At 45.8% G+C, this 26100-nt stretch overlaps 1 protein-coding gene across 1 annotated transcript; it reads right to left on the reverse strand.

The window, feature by feature from the left end:
• Positions 1-9483: 9483 nt before the first annotated feature.
• On the reverse strand, positions 9484-21644 carry LOC309547945 (uncharacterized protein; the record flags this gene model as incomplete). Its single annotated transcript, XM_082247942.1, has 4 exons — positions 9484-9631; positions 9752-11032; positions 11438-11813; positions 21548-21644. Coding segments are annotated over 4 exons (1902 nt in total), but the record flags the coding sequence as incomplete, so codon positions are not given.
• Between the last annotated feature and the right edge of the window lie 4456 nt (positions 21645-26100).

Raw genomic sequence — 26100 nt, forward strand, 5'->3', positions numbered from 1 at the left:
CGTACCAACACAGACTATCCCCCAATTTAACTGATCCCCAAAGGTTTTTGATTAAATAGCGGAATAGAAAATATGATCCCAAAAAAGTGTATGTATATCACACGTACACAACCACACTAGGCCCCAATTACTATTGTTTGTACCCCTAAAAGGCTAGGAGTAGGGGGAGTATGGAACAGGCAGCACCCTCAAACCTTCAGAAGTATGAGATGAACCTCAACAACTTGGAAAGGTGGATCTCTCTCACACGTACCAACACAGACTATCCCCCAATTTAACTGATCCCCAAAGGTTTTTGATTAAATAGCGGAATAGAAAATATGATCCCAAAAAAGTGTATGTATATCACACGTACACAACCACACTAGGCCCCAATTACTATTGTTTGTACCCCTAAAAGGCTAGGAGTAGGGGGAGTATGGAACAGGCAGCACCCTCAAACCTTCAGAAGTATGAGATGAACCTCAACAACTTGGAAAGGTGGATCTCTCTCACACGTACCAACACAGACTATCCCCCAATTTAACTGATCCCCAAAGGTTTTTGATTAAATAGCGGAATAGAAAATATGATCCCAAAAAAGTGTATGTATATCACACGTACACAACCACACTAGGCCCCAATTACTATTGTTTGTACCCCTAAAAGGCTAGGAGTAGGGGGAGTATGGAACAGGCAGCACCCTCAAACCTTCAGAAGTATGAGATGAACCCCAACAACTTGGAAAGGTGGATCTCTCTCACACGTACCAACACAGACTATCCCCCAATTTAACTGATCCCCAAAGGTTTTTGATTAAATAGCGGAATAGAAAATATGATCCCAAAAAAGTGTATGTATATCACACGTACACAACCACACTAGGCCCCAATTACTATTGTTTGTACCCCTAAAAGGCTAGGAGTAGGGGGAGTATGGAACAGGCAGCACCCTCAAACCTTCAGAAGTATGAGATGAACCCCAACAACTTGGAAAGGTGGATCTCTCTCACACGTACCAACACAGACTATCCCCCAATTTAACTGATCCCCAAAGGTTTTTGATTAAATAGCGGAATAGAAAATATGATCCCAAAAAAGTGTATGTATATCACACGTACACAACCACACTAGGCCCCAATTACTATTGTTTGTACCCCTAAAAGGCTAGGAGTAGGGGGAGTATGGAACAGGCAGCACCCTCAAACCTTCAGAAGTATGAGATGAACCCCAACAACTTGGAAAGGTGGATCTCTCTCACACGTACCAACACAGACTATCCCCCAATTTAACTGATCCCCAAAGGTTTTTGATTAAATAGCGGAATAGAAAATATGATCCCAAAAAAGTGTATGTATATCACACGTACACAACCACACTAGGCCCCAATTACTATTGTTTGTACCCCTAAAAGGCTAGGAGTAGGGGGAGTATGGAACAGGCAGCACCCTCAAACCTTCAGAAGTATGAGATGAACCCCAACAACTTGGAAAGGTGGATCTCTCTCACACGTGCCAACACAGACTATCCCCCAATTTAACTGATCCCCAAAGGTTTTTGATTAAATAGCGGAATAGAAAATATGATCCCAAAAAAGTGTATGTATATCACACGTACACAACCACACTAGGCCCCAATTACTATTGTTTGTACCCCTAAAAGGCTAGATGAGGAGTAGGGGGAGTATGGAACAGGCAGCACCCTCAAACCTTCAGTATGAGATTGTGTTCACTGTACCCCACAAAGATTGAGTTCACTGCACCTCACAAAGATTGTGTTCACTGTACCCCCCAAAGATTGTGTTCACTGCACCCCACAAAGATTCTGTTCACTGTACCCCACAAAGATTGTGTTCACTGCACCCCAAAAAGATTGTGTTCACTGCACCCCAAAAAGGATGTTGTTCACTGCACCCCAAAAAGGATGTTGTTCACTCCACCCCAAAAAGATTGTGTTCACTGCACCCCACAAAGATTGTGTTCACTGCACCCCAAAAAGATTGTGTTCACTGCACCCCAAAAATGATTTTGTTCACTGCACCCCAAAAAGGATTTTGTTCACTGCACCCCAAAAAGGATGTTGTTCACTCCACCCCAAAAAGATTGTGTTCACTGCACCCCAAAAAGATTGTGTTCACTGCACCCCACAAAGGATTTTGTTCACTGCACCCCAAAAAGATTGTGTTCACTGCACCCCAAAAAGGATGTTGTTCACTGCACCCCAAAAAGGATTTTGTTCACTGCACCCCAAAAAGATTGTGTTCACTGCACCCCACAAAGGATTTTGTTCACTGCACCCCACAAAGATTGTGTTCACTGCACACCAAAAAGGATTGTGTTCACTGCACCCCAAAAAGATTTTGTTCACTGCACCCCAAAAAGATTGTGTTCACTGCAGCCCAAAAAGATTGTGTTCACTGCAGCCCAAAAAGATTGTGTTCACTGCAGCCCAAAAAGATTGTGTTCACTGCAGCTCACACACAGAAAAATGGATGTGGATCACTGACACCTGCCTATCTCCAATCCCACACCACACAGCAATATCGATTGTAGTTTGTAGAACACAGTTTCCCTAAAATTCAGCAGACTCTGTCCCTAACAGGATTGAGAAGAGATCGTAGATCAGGATTGAGTGCAGACCCCACCCCCCACACAGCAATATCGATTGTAGTTTGTAGAAGACACTGACCCTATATAATTCAGCAGACTCTATCCCTAAAATGCCTACAACTCGCCCTGCCTAAACACTCCGACCTGTCCCTCAATTCTATCCGGACACAAATGGTTTTTTCCTGCCTATCTTTCCCTAATCAGCAGCCAGCACGTTGATGTGTGCTCTGTCCCTGAATCTAAGCAGCATAATGACGCCGCTGCGGCTGCCTCGAACTTATAAAGACTTGGTCACATGCTTCAGACGGCCAATCACAGCTACTGAGACATTTGCAGGCATGGCTGGGATGGCTTAAGGCACACCAGTTAAACGATTGTTGATTGGCTGTTGAAAGCCCGCCATGAAAAGAGCGCCAAAGCATGCAAAACCCGGAAATAAAACGACCGAACACGGATTTTTACCCGAACATACAGTAAAGTGTCCGTGTCCGTGTTCGGGTACAAAAAATCCAATTATTCGGTACGAACACGAATAATACAGTCCGTGTTCGCTCAACACTAATTGCTATACTTAGCTGTCACTCTGGTCTGCAGTCTGCACTGCAGCCGCTCTGGTCTGGTCCCAGGATCAACTGTCAGAAGCGGCTTCAGTGTGAGGGCGTGTGCAGGAGAGGCAGCCGACAACAGAAGCCCCTCAGTAAGTCTATGGGTGACGTCACTTCCCAGCCATTGTTGGTCCTCTCCTGCACACAGCATCAGTCACTGGAGACCAGACAGGAGCGGCTACAGAACAGGTAAGTACAGCGATTTTTTTCTGTACAGGGTTAGATAGATTTGTTTTAGAATGTGGCTGAGAGTAGATTTAGCATTCAAAAGTTTTCTGCTGAACGTCCACTTTAATTGTACAGCCTGGGCTATCATTGTAGTATAACTAAAGGCAAAACATTTTTTTTTTAGTTTTGGATAAAGTGGAGATGGATTGGAAAGCTTAGCAGTTTTTATTGCTGTCTGTGACCCTGTTAGGGAGATTCACCCTCTCTATTTGTCCTGTTTACCGTTATCATTGAAAGTGAAATCTTTCGAAAAATCACAAATATTGGGTTGTCCTCAGAAAAGTAATAGAGGCAAAACCTTCCAATGGGCACACTAGTTCTGGTGATCTTGGGGTCCCCAAGGAATACCCTTAATTTGCAGGGCTTTCCTCTAACTTCCTGTTTGGCTATGGGACAGGAAGTGAAGGGAAATCTCAATGGGAATTAAGGCGGCAAAACAAAATCTAACAGGGGCTCTAACCCACCCTTACTCCATCCAAAACGAAAAACAAACTTTTTCCTAAAGGTCTTCTTTAGACAATATAACAGAGGAGTGAGAAACACAGCAACAATGCCAACATTTCCAAAAACAAAAGGAAAATCAAGTACCAAATTCAGAGAGAGGCCTTATCACTGAGGCTGGTGTTGTTGACAGAGGCCAGAATTCAAACTTCACAAACTTGCAAACTGAGGACCAGGTGGCAACCTAGCAAATCTGAGATACAGACATCTGATGCTGAAAAGCTCAACGGGCAACAACTGAACAAGTCATGTGAGCTTTCATAAGGAAAGTGGGGAACCTTGCACTTTCCCTGCAAGGGATGCGTGACGTCACTTCCCATTCATTTCACAGCCATTGTTGGTCCTCTCCTGCACGCAGCTTCCGTCACTGGAGACTAAACCAGATCGGGTGTAGAAAAGGTAAGTACAGTGATTTTTGCTTTACAGGCTTAGATAGAATAGTCTTAGAAAGTGGCAAAAAGCAGGTTTAGCGTTAGTTAGGTTTTGACTAGGCTTAAGAAGTAATCAGAACTTTCTTTTTTTTTTTAACAAATCTGTGGAGGCAAATCTAAAAATGGCATGAAGTTCCCAAAATAAAGGTTGTTGTCATGTGTGATAGAAATGTATTACCCAACACAAATTGCTGTTGGTTTAATGAACACAAATGTATTTTGTTGAAAGTATCGGAAGATATAAAAAAGAAAAACGTTGAAATATTTCATTACGTAGCAATACTATTGATGGTTGTCCCACAATCCATCTCTTTGATAAATGTTACAGTGCTTTGCGAAAGTATTCGGCCCCCTTGAACTTTGCGACCTTTTGCCACATTTCAGGCTTCAAAACATAAAGATATAAAACTGTAATTTTTTGTGAAGAATCAACAACAAGTGGGACACAATCATGAAGTGGAACGAAATTTATTGGATATTTCAAACTTTGTTAACAAATAAAAAACTGAAAAATTGGGCGTGCAAAATTATTCAGCCCCTTTACTTTCAGTGCAGAAAAACTCTCTCCAGAAGTTCAGTGAGGATCTCTGAATGATCCAATGTTGACCTAAATAACTAATGATGATAAATAGAATCCATCTGTGTGTAATCAAGTCTCCGTATAAATGCACCTGCACTGTGATAGTCTCAGAGGTCCGTTTAAAGCGCAGAGAGCATCATGAAGAACAAGGAACACACCAGGCAGGTCCGAGATACTGTTGTGGAGAAGTTTAAAGCCGGATTTGGATACAAAAAGATTTCCCAAGCTTTACATATCCCAAGGAGCACTGTGCAAGCGATAATATTGAAATGGAAGGAGTAACAGACCACTGCAAATCTCCGAAGACCTGGCCATCCCTCTAAACTTTCAGCTCATACAAGGAGAAGACTGATCAGAGATGCAGCCAAGAGGCCCATGATCACTCTGAAAGAACTGCAGAGATCTACAGCTGAGGTGGGAGACTCTGTCCATAGGACAACAATCAGTCGTATACTGCACAAATCTGGCCTTTATGGAAGAGTGGCAAGAAGAAAGCCATTTCTTAAAGATATCCATAAAAAGTGTTGTTTAAAGTTTGCCACAAGCCACCTGGGAGACACACCAAACATGTGGAAGAAGGTGCTCTGGTCAGATGAAACCAAAATCGAACTTTTTGGCAACAATGCAAAACATTATTTTTGGCGTAAAAGCAACACAGCTCATCACCCTGAACACACCATCCCCACTGTCAAACATGGTGGTGGCAGCATCATGGCTTGGGCCTGCTTTTCTTCAGCAGGGACAGGGAAGATGGTTAAAATTGATGGGAAGATGGATGGAGCCAAATACAGGACCATTCTGGAAGAAAACCTGATGGAGTCTGCAAAAGACCTGAGACTGGGATGGAGATTTGTCTTCCAACAAGACAATGATCCAAAACATAAAGCAAAATCTACAATGGAATGATTCACAAATAAACATATCCAGGTGTTAGAACGGCCAAGTCAAAGTCCAGACCTGAATCCAATCGAGAATCTGTGGAAAGAACTGAAAACTGCTGTTCACAAACGCTCTCCATCCAACCTCACTGAGCTCGAGCTGCTTTGCAAGGAGGAATGGGCAAAAATTTCAGTCTCTCGATGTGCAAAACTGATAGAGACATACCCCAAGCGATTTACAGCTGTAATCGCAGCAAAAGGTGGCGCTACAAAGTATTAACTTAAGGAGGCTGAATAATTTTGCACGCCCAATTTTTCAGTTTTTTATTTGTTAAAAAAGTTTGAAATATCCAATAAATTTCGTTCCACTTCATGATTGTGTCCCACTTTTTGATTCTTCACAAAAAATTACAGTTTTATATCTTTATGTTTGAAGCCTGAAATGTGGCAAAAGGTCGCAAAATTCAAGGGGGCCGAATACTTTCGCAAGGCACTGTACATTGTAGGGATATTGGCAGTGTGTTACCTCTATCATAAAAACCAGAATATTCAGCCAGTGCTGTAGGTTGTCCACAAAGAGACCTTACTAGCATCCATTGGCTGAGGTGTTTATAGCTTGAGATGCAGTCGAGAAAGTCTTCAAGGGGTTAATTTACTAAAACTAAAACCAATCAGCTTCCAGGTTTTATTGTCAAAGCTTAACCACTTACCGCAAAGTGACGTATCTGTACGTCGGCTGACTTTGCGTGGTTATACCGGGATGATGCCTCTAGCCAGAGGCATCATCCCAGTACCGTTGTTTAGAGCCGGCGGTCGGCTTTCCGGTGGTAACGACCGATGAGGCTCGGGAGCCGCTCGATCGCTACCCCGACGAGTGGGAGGGGAAGTTTCCCCCCCCTCCCGCCGCGGCTCTGCCCGGGTCTCCCATCCCACCTTTCCGGCTGGATGGAGTCCTGATCCAAGCCGGATGCGGCTTTGATCGGGTCTCCGATGACGTCACCCGGAGGCGGCGTCCATGACGTCACGTCCGTGTTACTCTGCTGCTAAAGGCGGCAGATTCAAAAAGTGAGTGTATTCAAAAATGCCATTTTCTGCGTTTTGAATACATGGAAGTGAAGTGGAGAGCTCTGGGGTCTTTTAGACCCTCGATCCCTCCATAAAGAGTACCTGTCACTGCATATTGCTGTCACAAGGAATGTTTACATTGCTTGCGACAGCAATAAAAGTGATCAGATTTTTATTTTTTTTTTTAAAAACCTGTGTGTTAAAGTAAAAAAATAAAATAAAATAAATAGGAAAAAAAAATGTTAGCCGCCCCCGTCGCCGTTAGATCGGGCTCAAAAGAAAACGTATATGGAAGTCGAGCCTCGAATTAAATCGATGTTCAAACCACACATGTGAGGTATCGCTGCGATCTCAAGAGCGTGAACAATAATTAAAAAAAAAAAAAGAGCTACACTCTAACTCTAAACTGGTAACCGTTAAAAATGTTTAAATTGTCGCCTATGGAGATTTCTATTGACCGTAGTTTGTCGCCATTCCACGGTGTGCGCAATTTTAAACCGTAATATGTTGGGTATCTATTTACTTGGCGGGACATCATCTTTCACAATATACAAAAAAATGGGCTAAATTTACTGTTTAGTTTTTTTTAAATGCAGTGAAATATGATTTTTCTTATTTTTTCCCAAAAAAAAGAATGCTGTGCAAATACTGTGCAAAAAATCTTGCAATGACAGCCATTTTATCCGCCAGAGTCTTTGCTAAAAAAATATATATAATGTTTGGGGGTTCTAAGTAATTTTCTAGCAAAAAATACTGATTTTAACTTGTAAACAAAATGTTTCAAAAATAGGCCTGGGGCTTAAGCAGCAAGCCACGTCTGTCGGTGGACGATAGAGAAAATCATAAAAAATTATGCTTACAAAAACGCGGCACCCAAGCAAGCAACCCCAAGCGCTAAATGAGGATGGTAATACAAATATAAATGTAAAGTGCTGCTACTTAAATAAATAACATAAAAAACGGAATAGAATGTCAACAGCATAAATTGCATAATATTTCCAGTAGCGCAAGGATGGTGGTAACCTCTCACCATTAGTACATATGTATAAATATAGATAATAGTGATCGCTCATAAAACATCGCTCATTGTTTTATGAGCGATCACTATTATCTATATTTATACATATGTACTAATGGTGAGAGGTTACCACCATCCTTGCGCTACTGGAAATATTATGCAATTTATGCTGTTGACATTCTATTCCGTTTTTTATGATAGAGAAAATCAGTTTAAAAAAGAAAAAATGCTAGGACAAGAGATCCCAGCAAAGAGATCCCAGCTATAAGAGTGCCTATAGCAGGAAGTGGGGGTATACCCCCTGGGACTGCCCCATAGGCATGGTAAAGCTTCTTCCTGCCAAGTGTCCTACTCCTGTAGGGGGCAGCATAACCCACTGGTCAAGAAGATTCTGGAGCTGTGTCTTCAATGAACCAAAGAGAAATTTATTTTGACAAACTCTAGACTAAATGAACACTTTCATAGGAGAATTTTGAGGTTTCCTGGAGTTCAGCTTTAAACAAGACAAAGTGGAAGAAACAGCAGAGCATACACTCTTCTCCTTATCTATCCTCAATTTGTTATGGTGCCCTTAAATAAAATATCGTATAGTACACTCTTCTCGTCTATCCCCAGTTTCTCATGCTCCCCCCTATTATTGGTATGGCACACTATCCTCAGCTATCCTTAATTTGTTATGTTGGTCTTTACCATAACATGGTACGTTAACATAATACTCTAGTTATGACAGATTGTATCCTGGAGGGGAGAAACATGCACTAATAAATAAATAATAATTCCAGAAAAAAAGATTTAACTTTCTGAGACTAGAAATAAATGAATGGCACTGAATTGTATTTTGGGAAGACAGGTTATCTTTAAGATTTAGAGCCGGTCCACATTGACCGCGACAGGACCCGTTCTAATAGGAGCGACACAAGTCGCTCCGACTTAGAAAAAGGGTCCTGTACTACTTTGGGGTGACCTTGGAGCGACTTGCATAGACTTCCATTATGTGAAGTCCCTGCAAGTCGCTACAAAGTCGTGGTAATGCACAAGTCGCCTCCGAAGTAGTAAGGAGTCGTGTCACCTTAGTGTGAACCGACTCTTAAGGAAAAATGGAGCTAAACTATTTGTGTATTCTGCGCCTGATTTTTAAAAATAAATAAATATAATAAAATACAAAACAAAGCCCAAAAAACACTTGTAAACTTAAACTGTGCAAATGGCTGTTCAATGGCTGATAAGTCTATCAACGAAATGAGAGTCTAAGTAATGGACTCTCACTGCAAAAAACAAGTTTGTGGGTTATGAAACCTCGGAAAATACCATTAGTTAGCGCAACCAGATGACCCCTGCCCCATCTCAAGGCACATGTTGGCATTTGTGCTGATAATGCTTTATTATAACAAGTCAAACATGTACAGTTTGTAGTCACATTCATAATTTCTCTATCTGTAGAAAAATAGAAGTATATTCCCTGAATTTCAACATTTAGAAAAGTCAGTACGTTTTTTTGCTTTGTTGGTTATCGTAAGAACTGCCTGGCCCTTTCTCTGGGGGTCAGTCTCCTCACAGAGGTAGTTCTACTCTGCCTGCCATTACAGTTTGTCACTCTAAGCTGTGTTTCTCGGCATCATCATAATGCACAGTCTTTTTGCCTTGGTTCCGTGTACGGATCTTAGAGCGATGAGTTAACTTTTTGCTTCCAGTGTCCCAAACCTCCCAATGGTCATCGCAGCTGCTCTTTGCCCGCTTTCTCTTTTGATCTCTCTGTCTCACTAAAGAATTCCTCTTGTTCATTCTGTGTTTGACGACGCTTGTGTTGTCTGAGAGAAAGGACACTGAATCAAAGAATTGGACTCTGTTCTTTTTAGACAGTGATCTCTCTTTAGAGCTGGAGAACTTACAATTGTTATATTCACCTCCTAAATTGGAGGTGTCCACTGAGTCACTTATTAGTTTTGCTTTTCTAGCAGGAAAAGATGCTAATGAGGATGCGTCTGTCTTTTGCATTTTGCTGACCAAAGTTTCAAATGCTGAATCAGAATCACTGTCAGAGCTTCTTGGTTGATGTGCAGTCCGGGGCAATGGTCTGTCTAGACAGGGACTCCGTAAGTATCCATTAGCCCCAGCTAAACAATCGGTCAGGACTACCCTACATTCCTGTGGCTGTCTGTGGTGGAGAGTGTTCTGGGCTCCCTTTAATACTGTCACAACACTTTCTGGGGATGAAGAGGAGTTTGAGTCAGATTCCACAACGCACCTACGAGAATTAGTGGCCAGACGAGGGCATGCAGAGTCCAAGCTCTCATCCCTACTTTGTTTGCCACCATTGACATGATGGCTGGAAAACTTACAGTTATATTCAGTTCCTGAATTGGAGGTGTCCCTAGAGTCACTTAAAAGTTTTGTTTTTCTAGCAGAAGATGCTAATGAGGATGCGTGACTCTTTCGTATTTTGCTGACCAAAGTTTCAAATGCTGAATCAGAATCACTGTCAGAGCTTCTTGGCTGATGTGCAGTCCGGGGCAATGGTCTGTCTAGACAGGGACTCCATAAGTATGCATTAGCCCTAGCTAAACAATCGGTCAGGACTACCCTACATTCCTGTGGCTGTCTATGGTGGAGAGTGTTCTGGGCTCCCTTTAATACTGTCACAACACTTTCTGGGGATGAAGAGGAGTTCGAGTCAGATTCCACAACACACCTACGAGAATTGGTGGCCAGACGAGGGCATGCAGAGTCCAAGCTCTCATCCCTACTTTGTTTGCCACCATTGACATGATGGCTGGAAAACCTACAGTTGCTATATTCAGTTGCTGAATTGGAGGTGTCCCTAGAGTTACTTAAAAGTTTTGTTTTTCTAGCAGGAGCAGATGCTAATGAGGATGCGTCACTCTTTCGTATTTTGCTGAGCAAAGTTTCAAATGCTGAATCAAAATCACTGTCAGAGCTTCTTGGTTGATGTGCAGACCGGGGCAATGGTCTTTCTAGACAGGGACTCCGTAAGTATGCATTAGCCCTAGCTAAACAATCGGTCAGGACTACCCTACATTCCTGTGGCTGTCTGTGGCTGAAAGTGTTCTGGGCTCCCTTTAATACTGTCACACCACTTTCTGGGGATGAAGAGGAGTTTGAGTCAGATTCCACAACGCGCCTACGAGAATTGGTGGCCAGGTGAGGGCATTGAGAGTCTGAGCTCTCATCCCTATTTTGTTTGCCATTGGCATGATGGCTGGAAAACTTACAGTTGTTATATTCACTTCCTGAATTGGAGGCGTCCTCGGAGTCGCTTACTACATTTGTTTTTCTATCAGTAGGAGATGCTACCATAGTTTCCAATGCTGAATCAGGATCACTGTCATGGCTTCTTGGTTGACGTGCAGTCTGGGGCAATGGTCTTTCTAGACAGGGACTACGTAAGTATGAATTAGCCCCAGCTAAACCAACATTGCTCAGGACTACCCTACAGTCCTGGAGCAGTCTATGGCTGAGAGTGTTATGGGTTGGTTTTAATGCTGTTACAACACTTTCTGGGGATGCAGCAGATTCCACAACGCACCTACGAAACTTTGAACAAGTCCTTGGTGGGGTCTTAGAGGCTCTTCTCCTTCTGCGCTCTTGATCGCTCTCACTTCCAGTCTCTTCCTCACTGCCATCTAAGAGCAGTTTCTTGGCCCTTGCCGCAGCTGTACGGGGTGGCAGGGTTCGGATGTTTTTGCTTACGCTACAGTCACTATCTGAAGTGGAGGCACTCTCTTCCACGTCAGTCATACACTTTATCTTATTGGCTGCCCTGGTAGCACACTTGCGGAGAGTTTTCTTTCTTGTTCCGTGTTGAGAGTTTCCCTCAGATGCAGAGTCTGAATCATCAGAATAACTTGCAATTTTTTTCCTTTTGACAGATACAGTTCTCCTTTTGTTATTGCCCTGAGATGCTAAACCAAAAAAGGAAACAAGTTATATTTCTCAAAAGACAAAAATAATTTAGGCATGTGCAGAGTATGTGTACACAGACCTCTTACTTCAAGGGAATGTTTGAGGAGATAAATATGAGCTGCTATTTCTGCCTTTTTTTTTAAATCACTTTCCACCCAGCCTATTGTCAGCTGATGACTGGGCGGGACATTCGTCATTCACGGTGGATGTGATATGAAGTCCTCCTAGAAAACACGCCGTGCTCCAGCGCAATCTGTCGCTTACTGTGTTCACTGGATGACTGATCAGTGTACCAACCCGCTGCTGGTACCATGTGATCGCTGTGACCAAATAACCACAGATCACATGACAATTATAAACAATAAATGGCTTTGATTCATGCCATATATTGTGTACAATTGTGTTGCTAGCTGTGATTGGTCACATGGATCACATGGTACAGACAGGGTCACTCACAGCCCATCTGTACCATGTGATTAGCTGTGGCCAATCACAGCTAACCACAGTAAACTGTGAATGAATCAGTTTCACTCAGTAAAAATGGCTGCTTATACCATTGAAATTAACTGATATAAGCAATCATAATGTGTAAAAAAAAAAAAAATAATAATAATTTCCATAGAAGGGGAAAAACTGGATTTTTGTACCTACTGTAAAATCCTTTTCTCTGAAGTTCATCAACAAACGCAGCTTCATATCTTTTTAGACCATTGGTTATGCTCCTCCAATCAGGAATAGGACACTAGCCAGGAAAAAGCTTTAGCACACCTATGTGGGCTGTCCCTGCAGGCATACCCCACACACTTTGCTACAGCAGTCAGTGTCATTGCAAGCAGTGTTGAGAAGACAAAAAAAAAAAAAAACACACACCCAGAAGCAGAGGGGCGGGTGCTGCATCTGCCAATGAACTTCAGAGAAAAGGATTTTACGGTAAGCACAAAAATCCAGTTTTCTCTATCGTTCATCGACAGACACAGCTCCATATTTTCTTAGACCATTGGGATGTCCCAAAGCAGTATTTTCATGAGCGGTGGGAAGACAACGCAAAAAAGAACGTAACTCCCCAAAGGCTAAACATAGCAAACCAGGTAGTATGGAGCTCACCTAGCAAAAACATACACCCTCAAAGAGAACAAAAAATATTCCATTTAAATAGCAGCCTGCAAAACCTTGCAGCCAAAGGAGGCATCCGAAGATGCCAACACATCAACTTTGTAGAATTTCGTGAACGTATGCACAGACGAACAAGTTGCCGATTTGCAAACTTGCCGCTTTGCAAACTTGCATCACTGATGCCTGATGACAAAAAGCCCAAGAGGCACTCAGCGCTCTAGTAGCCTTCAATGGGAAAGGAGGAACCTGATCCTTCAGCAAATAGGCCTGAACAACTTGGCAATAACCTTTGAGGAAGCCATATATGACGAAACGCGTCAGTACTACGTTATCTGTCACCCACCATCATTCCTATATTTACATGCTGTTTTACATGGATGTTTGTAAGTTTTTTTGATTCCCTTTTTTAATACATTTCATTGTAAGCAGTATTACACTATGTTGTGTTGTTTGGCTTACTTCCACATACCGATACCATACTTTTAAAGAGGATTCTGCCATTCTTTGAAAACCTCCTTTGGAACAGCCATTTCTTGGGAGATCCATGGATAATTTCAAGCTTTATTGACCCATTTGCTATATGGTACTTGGGTCCATATCCTCTGGTGAGCGCATTCAATATTCACTTTGTTGGTGTGGGAATTCTCTCCTACTTGATCACGTGTGCAAGTTTTGATGGTTTCACATTTTTGCTTCAATTTTCAACATTTGGGACTCACCATCATTCATTTACTTTTTTTCACGTTTCTATTATTTTTGATACACCATCATTGGACTGTATTAGTCATTGTAGCGCTGCACTTTATTGTACAAATGTTTGGACAACTTTATGTCGGTTGATGTGCTGGCAGCTTTGGTTACATGTCAGTTAGCGCAGAATGATTCATTATATTTATAGGCCTGAACAACCGTCTGCCTGATCCATCTGGAAATGGTTGCAGCAGACGCAGCCAATCCCTTACGAGGTCCCTCAGTAGGGACAAATGAGCACATGACTTTCTGAAAGACTCAGCAACCGCCAGGTAAACCCTGATCGCTTGAACCACATCCAAAGATTGCAAGGCAATTTCCTTAGCAGGCTTGGGACAGAGTGAAGGCAGCACGATATCTTCATTCAAATGAAAATCAGAAACCACTTTAGGCAGAAAAGATTGATTTGGTCGGAGTATCACTTTATCCCCGTGAACCACCAGATAAGGTGAACGGCAGGAAAACACTGCCAATTCAGACACCCTGCGGGCACCAGACAGACATCAGACACCAGTTAGACACCAAAAAGGCAACCTTCTGAGACAATGAAAGCAGAGGAATCTCTCGAATGTTCTCAAAAGGAGGCTTTTGAAGAACAGATAATATCAGCTTTAGGTCCCACGAGGTAGCGGGGACCGCCTCGGTGGAGCCATATGGCGCACTCCCTGAATGAAGGTAAGAATCAAGGCATGCGTAGCTAATGGGAGTTGAAAATATATCACCAAGGCCCACACTTGGCCTTTGATAGTGCCCAAAGTCAACCGCTGTTCAACCCCTTTCTGCAGAAAGGCCAAAACCCTAGCAACCGAAAACAAAACGAGGGTGCACCTTCAGTGATTTGCATCATGGAATGTACAATTTCCACGTATGATGATAAATCTTCCTGGAAGTCGACTTCCTAGCCTTCAAGAGTGTAGAAATCACAGAGTCAGAAAGACCTCTATCCCTCAACACCTGGCTTTCAACAGCCATGCCGTTAAAGCCAGCGACTGTAAAGAAGGATATTAATATAATACCTTGAGACGGCAGATTTTCCCTAAGAGGAAGTCTCCAAGGAGAATCAGGGACCAACCATACTAGGGCTACATACCAAGACCGGCGAGGCCAGTTTGGAGCCACCAGAATCCTTTCCACCTTTATTCTGTGTAGAAGCCTCGGCAGAAGTTTCAGCAGCGGAAAGGCAAAAATCAGCCGATACCGACCCAAAGGAGCCACCAGTGCGTCTGTTGTGCCGGCCAGAAGATCTCAAGATCTGGCTACGAACCTCTGCACATTCTTGTTGAGGCAGGAAGCAAACAGATCGACCTTGGGTGTCCCCCACCTGACACACAGGGGACGAAACACCTCCCGATGTAGGGACCAGTGTTGGGGTAGTTACTCAAAAAATGTAATTAGATATTAGTTACTACTGTAAATTGTAATGAGATTACTTTACTAGTTACTTCATTTGAAAAGTAACTTCACTACCTATTACTTTACTTTCCTCTTTCTTAATTTACCGTGTAGAAGAAGATACATGGACAAACATTTACTCTTTCTGCATAGAGTTTATTGTATAAATATTGAACCATATGAAAGAACAATATCCCCTTCTGCACAAAGAAATATGCCTCGCTAAGAATTCTGTGTCTTCCCTTCAGGGTTTAGATTTAGCTGGGCTCCTTAACAGTGGTGAGGTATGACCATAATTATGGTGTTCGTGACAAATGGATGTGTACAATCTGGGGCTGTACTGTACATGCCATGCGGGGATCACTAGAAGTTAGGAGTGGCCACCATTTTGGCGGAGCCCGGCTGGCACTGTGTGGAAGAAACCCGTTAATTTCTGAGGCAGCGGAGCCTCTCTCCTTCTCCGCTGCATGCTGTGAGCTGCAGGCAGGGTTCTGCTGGGTGGTGAAGTACGTGGATGATCGGGGAGTCTCCTCGTCAGCGGCGATTCCTGGTCCTTGCAGGGCGTGGTGCCGATGTGCAGCAGCGCCGCCCACCCGATCCCTCGCGCTCAGAGGAGCATAGGGAGATGTCGATCTCTATGGCAACCAGCAGCACACGCACCCATGCACGCCACGCACACACCGCACGGCTTGGGTAACGCAGGAAATCGCGTTCCTATAGCCTAGTAAAGTAGTGTAGTTACCAATATTATTACTGTAATCCGTTACTTTGTAACTCGTTACTCCCAACACTGGTAGGGACCACTCCCTGTGATCCAACACCTGACGACTCAGGTAATCCACTTGCCAGCTCTCCACACCTGGGCTGTGCACAGCAGAGAGAGCTGGAACAAACTGTTCAGCCCAGGCCAAAATTTTGGCCACCTCCTTGGCCGCCAAAACACTCTTGGTGTCCCCCTGGTGATTGATGTAAGCCACAGCCGTGGCATTGTCCGATTGAATCCGAACCAGACAATCTTGCATACCTATATTTACATGCTGTTTTACATGGATGTTTGTAAGTTTTTTTGATTCCCTTTTTTAATACATTTCATTGTAAGCAGTATTACACTATGTTGTGTTGTTTGGCTTACTTCCACATACCGATACCATACTTTTAAAGAGGATTCTGCCATTCTTTGAAAACCTCCTTTGGAACAGCCATTTCTTGGTGTCCCCCTGGTGATTGATGTAAGCCACAGCCGTGGCATTGTCCGATTGAATCCGAACCAGACAATCTTGCATAAGAGTCGCCCAGTGGCTCAGACAAAGCTTTATTGCTCTGAGCTCCAAAACATTTATTGGTAGTTTGGACTCTTCTTCTGTCCAGGTTCCCTGGGCACAGAACTTCCCCAGTACCCCAACCCCAGCCTGACAGACTGGCGTTCGATGTTACCACCGTCCAAACAACGGGATGAAGGACTTGCTCTGGCATAGTGCTGGAGAGTGAAGACACCATAACAGAGCAGATCTTGTGTTGTGGCTCAACTGAATCAAAGTGTCCAAGGACTTTGGATCCTTGCTCCATTTGACCAGAATCTCTCTGCAAAGGTCTGGTATGGAACTGAGCAAACGGAACCGCCTCGAAGGTTGATACCATCAGACCCAAGGCCCGCATGCAAGTTCGCAGAGAGGACAGATTGTTTACCAACAACAACTGGATCAACCCCTGCAACTTCTGCAGTTTGTCAGGGGGAAGAAAGACCCTCGCCAAGGCTGAATCCAGAGTCAGGCTCAGATAATCCAGTCTCAAGGAAGGTATAGGGCGGATTTCTTGAAATTGATGGTCCACCCGAATTCCTGCAGGGAGCCGACAGCGATTGTCAGATCGCCCATCAGGGCTGAATGAGAGTCTGCTCTCAATAGGAGATTGTCCAGATACCCCAGCACCATAATCCCCTGTTGGCACAACAATGCCAACACCGGGGCCAGTACTTTGGTAAACACCCTGGGAGTGAAGGCGAGACCAAAGGGTAACGCCACAAATTGATAATGTTCTTCTGCTATGGCAAAGCGTCGAAACCGCTAGTGTCCAGCGTAGATAGAGATGTGTATATATGTGTCCTTGATATCTATGGAAGCCAAAAAGTCTTCCTGGTGTAGTGATGCCACTACTGTTTGAATGGATTCCATGTGAAACCTCTGTACCTGCACAAAGCGGTTCAGAGCCTTGAGATCCAGAATTGGATGCACTTTGCACTCTTTTCTGGGCACAGTAAACAGGTTTAAATAAAACCCTGAGAGGGAACTGGTACAATCACCCCTTGCGACAGCAGATCCTGTACCACCTCCCGTAGATCCCTTAATCGGTCTGGAGAGAGGCGAAGGGTTGGACAGGAAGAATCTGTCCAACAGATGAGACCGGAATTCGATCTTGTACCCTGATCGGATCAGTTTGTGAACCCATTTGTCCTGAATCAAGGAAGTCCAAGGTCCCGGAAAGAAGCACAGAGGTCACCCCACCCCAGAAGCGGGTGAGGGCGCCCCTTCATGCAGATGAGGATTTGTCTGCAGATCTGGACTGGCCAGTCTTTGATTTACCTGACCATAGCTTCTTGAAATTCCCAGAAGACCTGAACGGCTTCCCTTTTTCTTGCGACCTGGGGGTACGAAAAATCCGCTTATGAACAGTGAAGGAAGGCCCCCGTCTATGACGTGGCGCCTTGCCCTTAGAGGACTGAGGAAGAAGAGTACTCTTCCCCCCCATAAGGCCTTTGATCAACTCGTCCAGAGAGGATCCAAACAACCTCTCCCCCAAATAGGGAAGATCCGTCAAAGCCTTTTTGGAAGCCTGGTCCGCAGACCAGCTTTTTAACCACACCAATGCGTCTAATCGCAATCCCCACTGTCGACATTCTGGCCACTAGGGGAGCCGCATCCAGGGACGCATCACACATGAACACCAGGGCTTGAGCCCTCTGGTCCATTAGTTCCAGCACCGCTGTATTCAGCCTGGAAACCGGGTGATCCACCTTAGGTGGCACGGTTCACCTAGTGGACACTGCATCTGCAAAAGGATAATAGAGTTTAAAGTGCTTAGGCACCACTAGCATTTGGGTGATGCGCCGCCATTGTTCATTGGCAGTATCGTCAAAAAGTCCCGGACAAGGGAACACCTTGCCCAATTTTTTGGGATTTGCGGGAGCCAAAAGACAACAGTGAACCTGATGCTGTAGATTCATCTGCCAATTTGAAAGTTTCCCGCACTGAAACTATAAGTGCTTCCACCAATGCGCGTTCCCGCGCGGCGGCGGGTGAGCACAGGTCCTATTCACCATCAGAATGCGAAGACACTGACCCCTCAGGGTGGGGTGCGTCTGCGGCGGCCAGGTCTGCCAGAGAATCTGAGGAAACTACCAAGAGAGGCGAAGGCAGAGGGCGATTGCGGCTAGCAACGCTTTTACATACAAAATCTACCTTAGACACAAGGCTTTCCAAGTAAGCACAGACAGGGACTGTGACCCAGAAGGTTCCGCAGCTACTCCTAGGGGGTCTGTAGGTGAAATAGTACCCTGGGACTCCATATTACACTCATATGAAAAAAATGCAGTGTCACTTTAAAAATCGCAAAATCGCGATCCCACCGCTAAATTAGCGGTATACCTAGTCCCAATCCAATACAAGCTGATAGAGTGGGTGAGTAAAACCTACAGGGGCCCCCAGAAAATATTACCAGACAGCTCAGGAGACTGCCAGCATGTTCTTGTGAAAGGGAGAGTAAAACTTTTCTTCACAGGAAATGACAAGCACTGCCTGTCATAGATCGATTTTCATGTTACACGCCTTTTGCCTGTCCAGCATTGTGGACTACAAGAAAATAGCCGCCCCATGCATTCCTATGGGGAACTAACAAAAAACAGCTGCCCATGTATTTTAAAGGGAGAATAGAAAGCATGAATGTACAGCAAAATGGCGGCCCCATAGCGTGTCATGCGGTCTCCCAGACCCATCGGGGGGGGGGTTCCAGACAAGAGGCATCAGAGGGTCCCTAGAAAGGGACCCCACTAGGACAAGGCCACCCCCGAAGAAAAAAGCCGCCGCGGCCGCAATTTTCCCGCCCCTGCCCCCCTGAGGAAGGACCTGCTATAGGTAGGGGAAAAAACTTGGAGTGGGTAGACCTAGTATCCCAGAGGCCAGGGAGCCCAGGGGGTCCGACTATTCCAGGGAGGGGGCCCACATCCAAACTGAGACCACCAGAGGATTGGGTGGACAGTATTACTCACCATACCATGATACCAGGTGGGTGCCACTCCGCACAGACCACCTCCCATCCGGGATGGGGGTGCTGGCAGCCAGGGGGTACGCTGCGACTCAGGGCGTTCCAGGTCAATTGCTTCCCGGCGAGACTTGTCCACTCGTAGGCTTGTCCCCATCCATTGGGGCTCTGTCGTGGCGAGGCATAGCTCTGGATTATAACCTGCTCATGCTCGCTGGCCAGGCTGGGAGACCATAAGGATCTAGAATACCCAGTCCAAAACCACAGCCGGCTGTTGCTTGTAGTTCTCCAGGAACTCTAACTAGTGAAAAAAAAAAATCACAAAATAACAAATTTCCCTATTATAGCTAAAACTGAAGTCCCAGCAGGGAACTAGGTCCTATTCCTAAACTAGGCAGGAACAAACTGGTTGCTGTAGCAGAGCATGTGGGGTTATGCCTGCAGGGACAGCCCCCATATGCTGGTAAACTTTTTCCTGCCTCATGTCCTATTCCTTATTGGAGGAGCATATCCAATGGTCTAAGAAGATATGGAGCTGTGTCTGTCGATGAACAATAGAGAAAAAATATTTTATTTAACATTTTTGGTATTTTTTTCTTTATATAGTAAAAACAATAAAAACACAGCAGCTGGTAAATACCACCAAAAGAAAGCCCAATATGTCTCAAAACAATGGTATAAAACTCATTTAGGTACAGCGCTGCATGATGGAGTAATTGTCAAACTATTATAGCGCTGTAAACTGAACATTTACCTGGTAATGAAGGGGTATAACAAGCTGGTACCCAAATGGTTAAACACACTGGAAAACCATAAAACTTTTCATACTTCTGGGAAAAATGTAATGGTTACATAGTTGGTAAGGTTGAATAAAGAAACTAACCCATCCAGTTCAAACTTATTTTTTTGCAACCCTTTCAGATAAACGGAATATTTTTTCTGATAGACCTACCCAACACAGCTGGGATTAACCGGTTGCCGACCGTCGCAAGTACATATACTGCGGCGGTCAGCCCCGGCCAGGCAAAGTGACGTATGGGTACGTCACTAGCAGTGGCGGCCTGTGCATAGGGGGCGCCAGGGCGCCGCCTCCCCTGAAAAAAAAAATTACAAAAAGAACAAAGTTTTGAAAAAAAAAATTGCGTTCGCCGGCCTATGTGGTGGCTATGGGGGGGGGGGGGGTTTACGACCCAGAAGAGGCGCCGATTGGCTGCCTTCTGGGGGCGTAACCTGGGCGCAGGTCATAGCGCTAGGACACCCCCACTTTTGTGATATCCTGGCTGTGATTGGTCCAGTCTCCAGCCTGGACCAATAATCATCCACGACATCCGATTGCTGACCCCGCTGACGTCGCAATGGGGGCGGTGTCGGTGCGTGCGTCAGTCACGCACCGTCACCGGTCACTAGCCTGGGAGCCAATAGCGGGCGAGCGCGCGCCACCGGAGGTCCCGCCTCGGCTCGTTCACGGACACCTCCATGCATGTGACCGGCGGACCCGATGTCCGCCGGTCACTCGCAATCGTTCCCTGTGAAGATAGAAAGGCAGGCGGCTAATGTAAACAAAGCCGCCTGTCATTCTTCCCTGTGTAAAAGCACTGATCTAACGGTCCTGCTATGTAGGACCGTTGATCTGTGCTATTACACACACAGCCACATCCCTGCACAGTTAGAAGCACACCCCTAGGGACACACTTAACCCCTCCCTCTCCAATAAAGTTAACCCTTTCCCTGCCAGTGTCATTTTTACAGTAACAGTGCATATGTATAGCACTGATTACTGTGGTAATGTCACTGATACCCCCAAAAGTGTCAAAAATGTCAGTCAAGGGTCCGATCTGTCCGCCGCAATGTCGCAGTCCTGCAAAAAAAAAAAAAAGAAAAAATTGCAGATCGCCGCCATTACTCGTTAAAAAAAAAAACAACAAAAATGACAAAAATCAACAAAAATGACCAAAAGAAAGCTTTATTTGTGGGGAAAAAAGGACGTCAAATTTGTTTAGGTACAGCGTCGAACGACCGCGCAATTGTCCGTTAAAGTCACGCAGTGCCGAATCGCAAAATACCCCCTGGTCAGGAAAGGGGTAAAATCTTCCAGGGCTTAAGTGGTTAAAGAAATTGGTTTATCTCACATTGTAACACCTGATTCCTGTGCCTTCTAATAGTGGCTCTGTCTTTGGAGCCATTTCCTTGTTATGTATGGAAACAGTTTTGTCATGGGACTTACCGCCAGATCTAGAAGATGACGTGTGGGAGGAATGGGCCGAAGCAGAGGATGAAGAGGAGTCTGTGTCACTCTCTATAAAGGATATACACAAAACACGTTACTAACACAAAGCAACACTAAAGTACTGTACCAGGTGGTTAAATCTATTGTGTACACTATATATATATATATATATATATATATATACACACACACATACACACTGTATATAAACAAAATTATATATATATATATATATATATATATACACACACACATACACACACAGTATCTCACAAAAGTGAGTACACCCCTCACATTTTTATTAAATTAAATATTTTATTCTATCTTTTCATGTGACAACACTGAAGAAATGCCACTTTGCTACAATGTAAAAGTAGTGCGTGTACAGCTTGTATAACAGTGTAAATTAAAGGCCGTACACACGTACCGATCGCCGGCCGAAAAGCTGTGTCGCACAACCGCGCAATTGTCCGTTAAAGTCACGCAGTGCCGAATCGCAAAATAGGCCCTGGTCTTTGAGCAGCCAAAACCTCCGGGGCTTAAGTGGTTAAGATACCATGGTGGCCAGATGAGGAAAAAATAAACCAATCGATTTAGCTGGTAAATCCCACATCTTTAATTAGGTACACCTGTTTAATAGCTTGGTAACAAATTGTTAATTGGTCAATTACATGGCAGAAACGTAGGCATCTAGACATGGTGAAGACGACTTGCTAAATATTAAACTGAGCATCAGAATGGGGAAGAAGGGGGATTTAAGTGACTCTGAATGTGGCATGGATGTTGGTGTCAGATGGGCTGGTCTTTCAAAAACTTCTGAACTCCTGGGATTTCATGCACAACCATCTCTAGGGTTTACAGATAAAGGTTGGGAAACAAAGAGAAAACATCCAGTGAGCAGCAGTTGTGTGGAGGAAAATGCCTTGTTAATGTAGGAGGTCAAAGGAGAATGGGCAGACTGGTTCCAGATGATAGAAAGGCAGCAGTATCTCAAATAACCTCTCGTTACAACCAAGGCATGCAGAATACCATTTCTGAACACACAACATATCGAACCTGAAGCAGATGGGTTACAGCAGCAGCAGACCACACCAGGTCAGCTAAGGACAGGAAACTGAGGCTACAATTCGCACAGGCTCACCAAAATTGGACAATAGAAGATTGGAAAAAACGTTGCCTGGTCTGATGAGTCTCGATTTCAGCTGCGACATTCAGATGGTAGGGTCGGAATTTGGCATTAACAACATGAAAGCATGGATCTATCCTGCCTTGTATCAATGGTTCAGGCTGATGGTGGTGCTGTAGTAATATGGGGGATATTTTCTTGGCACACTTTGGGCCCCTTAGTACCCCAATGACCTCCACAGTCACCAGATCTAAATCCAATACAGCACCTTTGAGATGTGGTGGAAGAGGAGATCAGCATCATGGATGTGCAGCCGACAAATCTGCAGCAACTGTGTGATGTTATCATGTCAATACTGACCAAAATCTCTGAGGAAAGTTTCCAACACCTTGTTGGATCTATACCACGAAGCATTAAGGCAGTTCTGAAGGCAAAAGGGGGTTCATCCCAGTACTAGCAAGGTGTACCTAATAGGGCTGCCACGACGCGTCGGAGACAAGAGGTGAGTGCTGACCGTCTCCAGTACCCCCATACTCCGCCACAGCTTACTGAGGGGTCTGTACTGGGAGGGGGGCTTACTAAGTGGTCTGTACTAGGTGGGAGGGCTTACTGAGGGGTCTGTACTGGGAGGGGGGCTTACTAAGTGGTCTGTACTAGGTGGGAGGGCTTACTGAGGGGTCTGTACTGGGAGGGGGGCTTACTAAGTGGACTGTACTAGGTCGGAGGGCTTACTGAGGGGTCTGCACTGGGAGGGGGGCTTACTAAGTGGTCTATACTAGGTGGGAGGGCTTACTGAGGGGTCTGTACTGGGAGGGAGGCTTACTAAGTGGACTGTACTAGGTGGGAGGGCTTACTGAGGGGTCTGCACTGGGAGGGGGGCTTACTAAGTGGTCTGTACTAGGTGGGAGGGCTTACTGAGGGATCTGTACTGGGAGGGGGGCTTACTAAGTGGTCTGTACTAGGTGGGAGGGCTTACTGAGGGGTCTGTACTGGGAGGGGGCTTACTAAGTGGACTGTACTAGGTGGGAGAGCTTACTGAGGAGTCTGTACTGGGAGGGGGGCTTACTAAGTGGTCTGTACTAGGTGGGAGGGCTTACTGAGGGGTCTGTACTGGGAGGAGGGCTTACTAAGTGGTCTGTACTAGCTGGGAGGGCTTACTGAGGAGTCTGTACTGGGAGGGGGGCTTACTAAGTGGTCTGTACTAGGTGGGAGGGCTTACTGAGGGGTCTGTACTGGGAGGGGGGCTTACTAAGTGGACTGTACTAGGTGGGAGGGCTTACTGAGGGGTCTGTACTGGGAGGGGGGCTTACTAAGTGGTCTGTACTAGGTGGGAGGGCTTACTGAGGGGTCTGTACTGGGAGGGGGGCTTACTAAGTGGTCTGTACTAGGTGGGAGGGCTTACTGAGGGGTCTGTACTGGGAGGGGGGCTTACTAAGTGGATTGTACTAGGTGGGAGGGCTTACTGAGGGGTCTGCACTGGGAGAGGGGGCTTACTAAGTGATCTGTACTAGGTGGGAGGGCTTACTGAGGGGTCTGTACTGGGAGGGGGGCTTACTAAGTGGTCTGTACTAGGTGGGAGGCTTACTAAGTGCACTGTACTAGGTGGGAGGGCTTACTGAGGGGTCTGCACTGGGAGGGGGGCTTACTAAGTGGTCTATACTAGGTGGGAGGGCTTACTGAGGGGTCTGTACTGGGAGGGGGGCTTACTAAGTGGTCTGTACTAGGTGGGAGGGCTTACTAAGTGGTCTGTACTAGGTGGGAGGGCTTACTGAGGGGTCTGTACTGGGAAGGGGGGCTTACTAAGTGGTCTGTACTAGGTGGGAGGGCTTACTGAGGGGTCTGCACTGGGAGGGGGGCTTACTAAGTGGACTGTACTAGGTGGGAGGGCTTACTGAGGGGTCTGCACTGGGAGAGGGGGCTTACTAAGTGATCTGTACTAGGTGGGAGGGCTTACTGAGGGGTCTGTACTGGGAGGGGGGCTTACTAAGTGGTCTGTACTAGGTGGGAGGCTTACTAAGTGGACTGTACTAGGTGGGAGGGCTTACTGAGGGGTCTGCACTGGGAGGGGGGCTTACTAAGTGGTCTATACTAGGTGGGAGGGCTTACTGAGGGGTCTGTACTGGGAGGGAGGCTTACTAAGTGGACTGTACTAGGTGGGAGGGCTTACTGAGAGGCTGCACTGGGAGGGGGGCTTACTAAGTGGTCTGTACTAGGTGGGAGGGCTTACTGAGGGATCTGTACTGGGAGGGGGGCTTACTAAGTGGTCTGTACTAGGTGGGAGGGCTTACTGAGGGGTCTGTACTGGGAGGGGGGCTTACTAAGTGGACTGTACTAGGTGGGAGGGCTTACTGAGGAGTCTGTACTGGGAGGGGGGCTTACTAAGTGGTCTGTACTAGGTGGGAGGGCTTACTAAGTGGTCTGTACTAGGTGGGAGGGCTTACTGAGGAGTCTGTACTGGGAGGGGGGCTTACTAAGTGGTCTGTACTAGGTGGGAGGGCTTACTGAGGGGTCTGTACTGGGAGGGGGGCTTACTAAGTGGACTGTACTAGGTGGGAGGGCTTACTGAGGGGTCTGCACTGGGAGGGGGGGGGCTTACTAAGTGGTCTGTACTAGGTGGGAGGGCTTACTGAGGGGTCTGTACTGGGAGGGGGGCTTACTAAGTGGACTGTACTAGCTGGGAGGGCTTACTGAGGGGTCTGTACTGGGAGGGAGGCTTACTAAGTGGACTGTACTAGGTGGGAGGGCTTACTGAGAGGCTGCACTGGGAGGGGGGCTTACTAAGTGGTCTGTACTAGGTGGGAGGGCTTACTGAGGGATCTGTACTGGGAGGGGGGCTTACTAAGTGGTCTGTACTAGGTGGGAGGGCTTACTGAGGGGTCTGTACTGGGAGGGGGGCTTACTAAGTGGACTGTACTAGGTGGGAGGGCTTACTGAGGAGTCTGTACTGGGAGGGGGGCTTACTAAGTGGTCTGTACTAGGTGGGAGGGCTTACTAAGTGGTCTGTACTAGGTGGGAGGGCTTACTGAGGAGTCTGTACTGGGAGGGGGGCTTACTAAGTGGTCTGTACTAGGTGGGAGGGCTTACTGAGGGGTCTGTACTGGGAGGGGGGCTTACTAAGTGGTCTGTACTAGGTGGGAGGCTTACTAAGTGGACTGTACTAGGTGGGAGGGCTTACTGAGGGGTCTGCACTGGGAGGGGGGCTTACTAAGTGGTCTATACTAGGTGGGAGGGCTTACTGAGGGGTCTGTACTGGGAGGGAGGCTTACTAAGTGGACTGTACTAGGTGGGAGGGCTTACTGAGAGGCTGCACTGGGAGGGGGGCTTACTAAGTGGTCTGTACTAGGTGGGAGGGCTTACTGAGGGATCTGTACTGGGAGGGGGGCTTACTAAGTGGTCTGTACTAGGTGGGAGGGCTTACTGAGGG

This window comes from Pelophylax lessonae, assembly GCF_965119305.1.
Source record: "Pelophylax lessonae genome assembly, chromosome: 2".
Classification (NCBI taxonomy): Eukaryota; Metazoa; Chordata; class Amphibia; order Anura; family Ranidae; genus Pelophylax; species Pelophylax lessonae.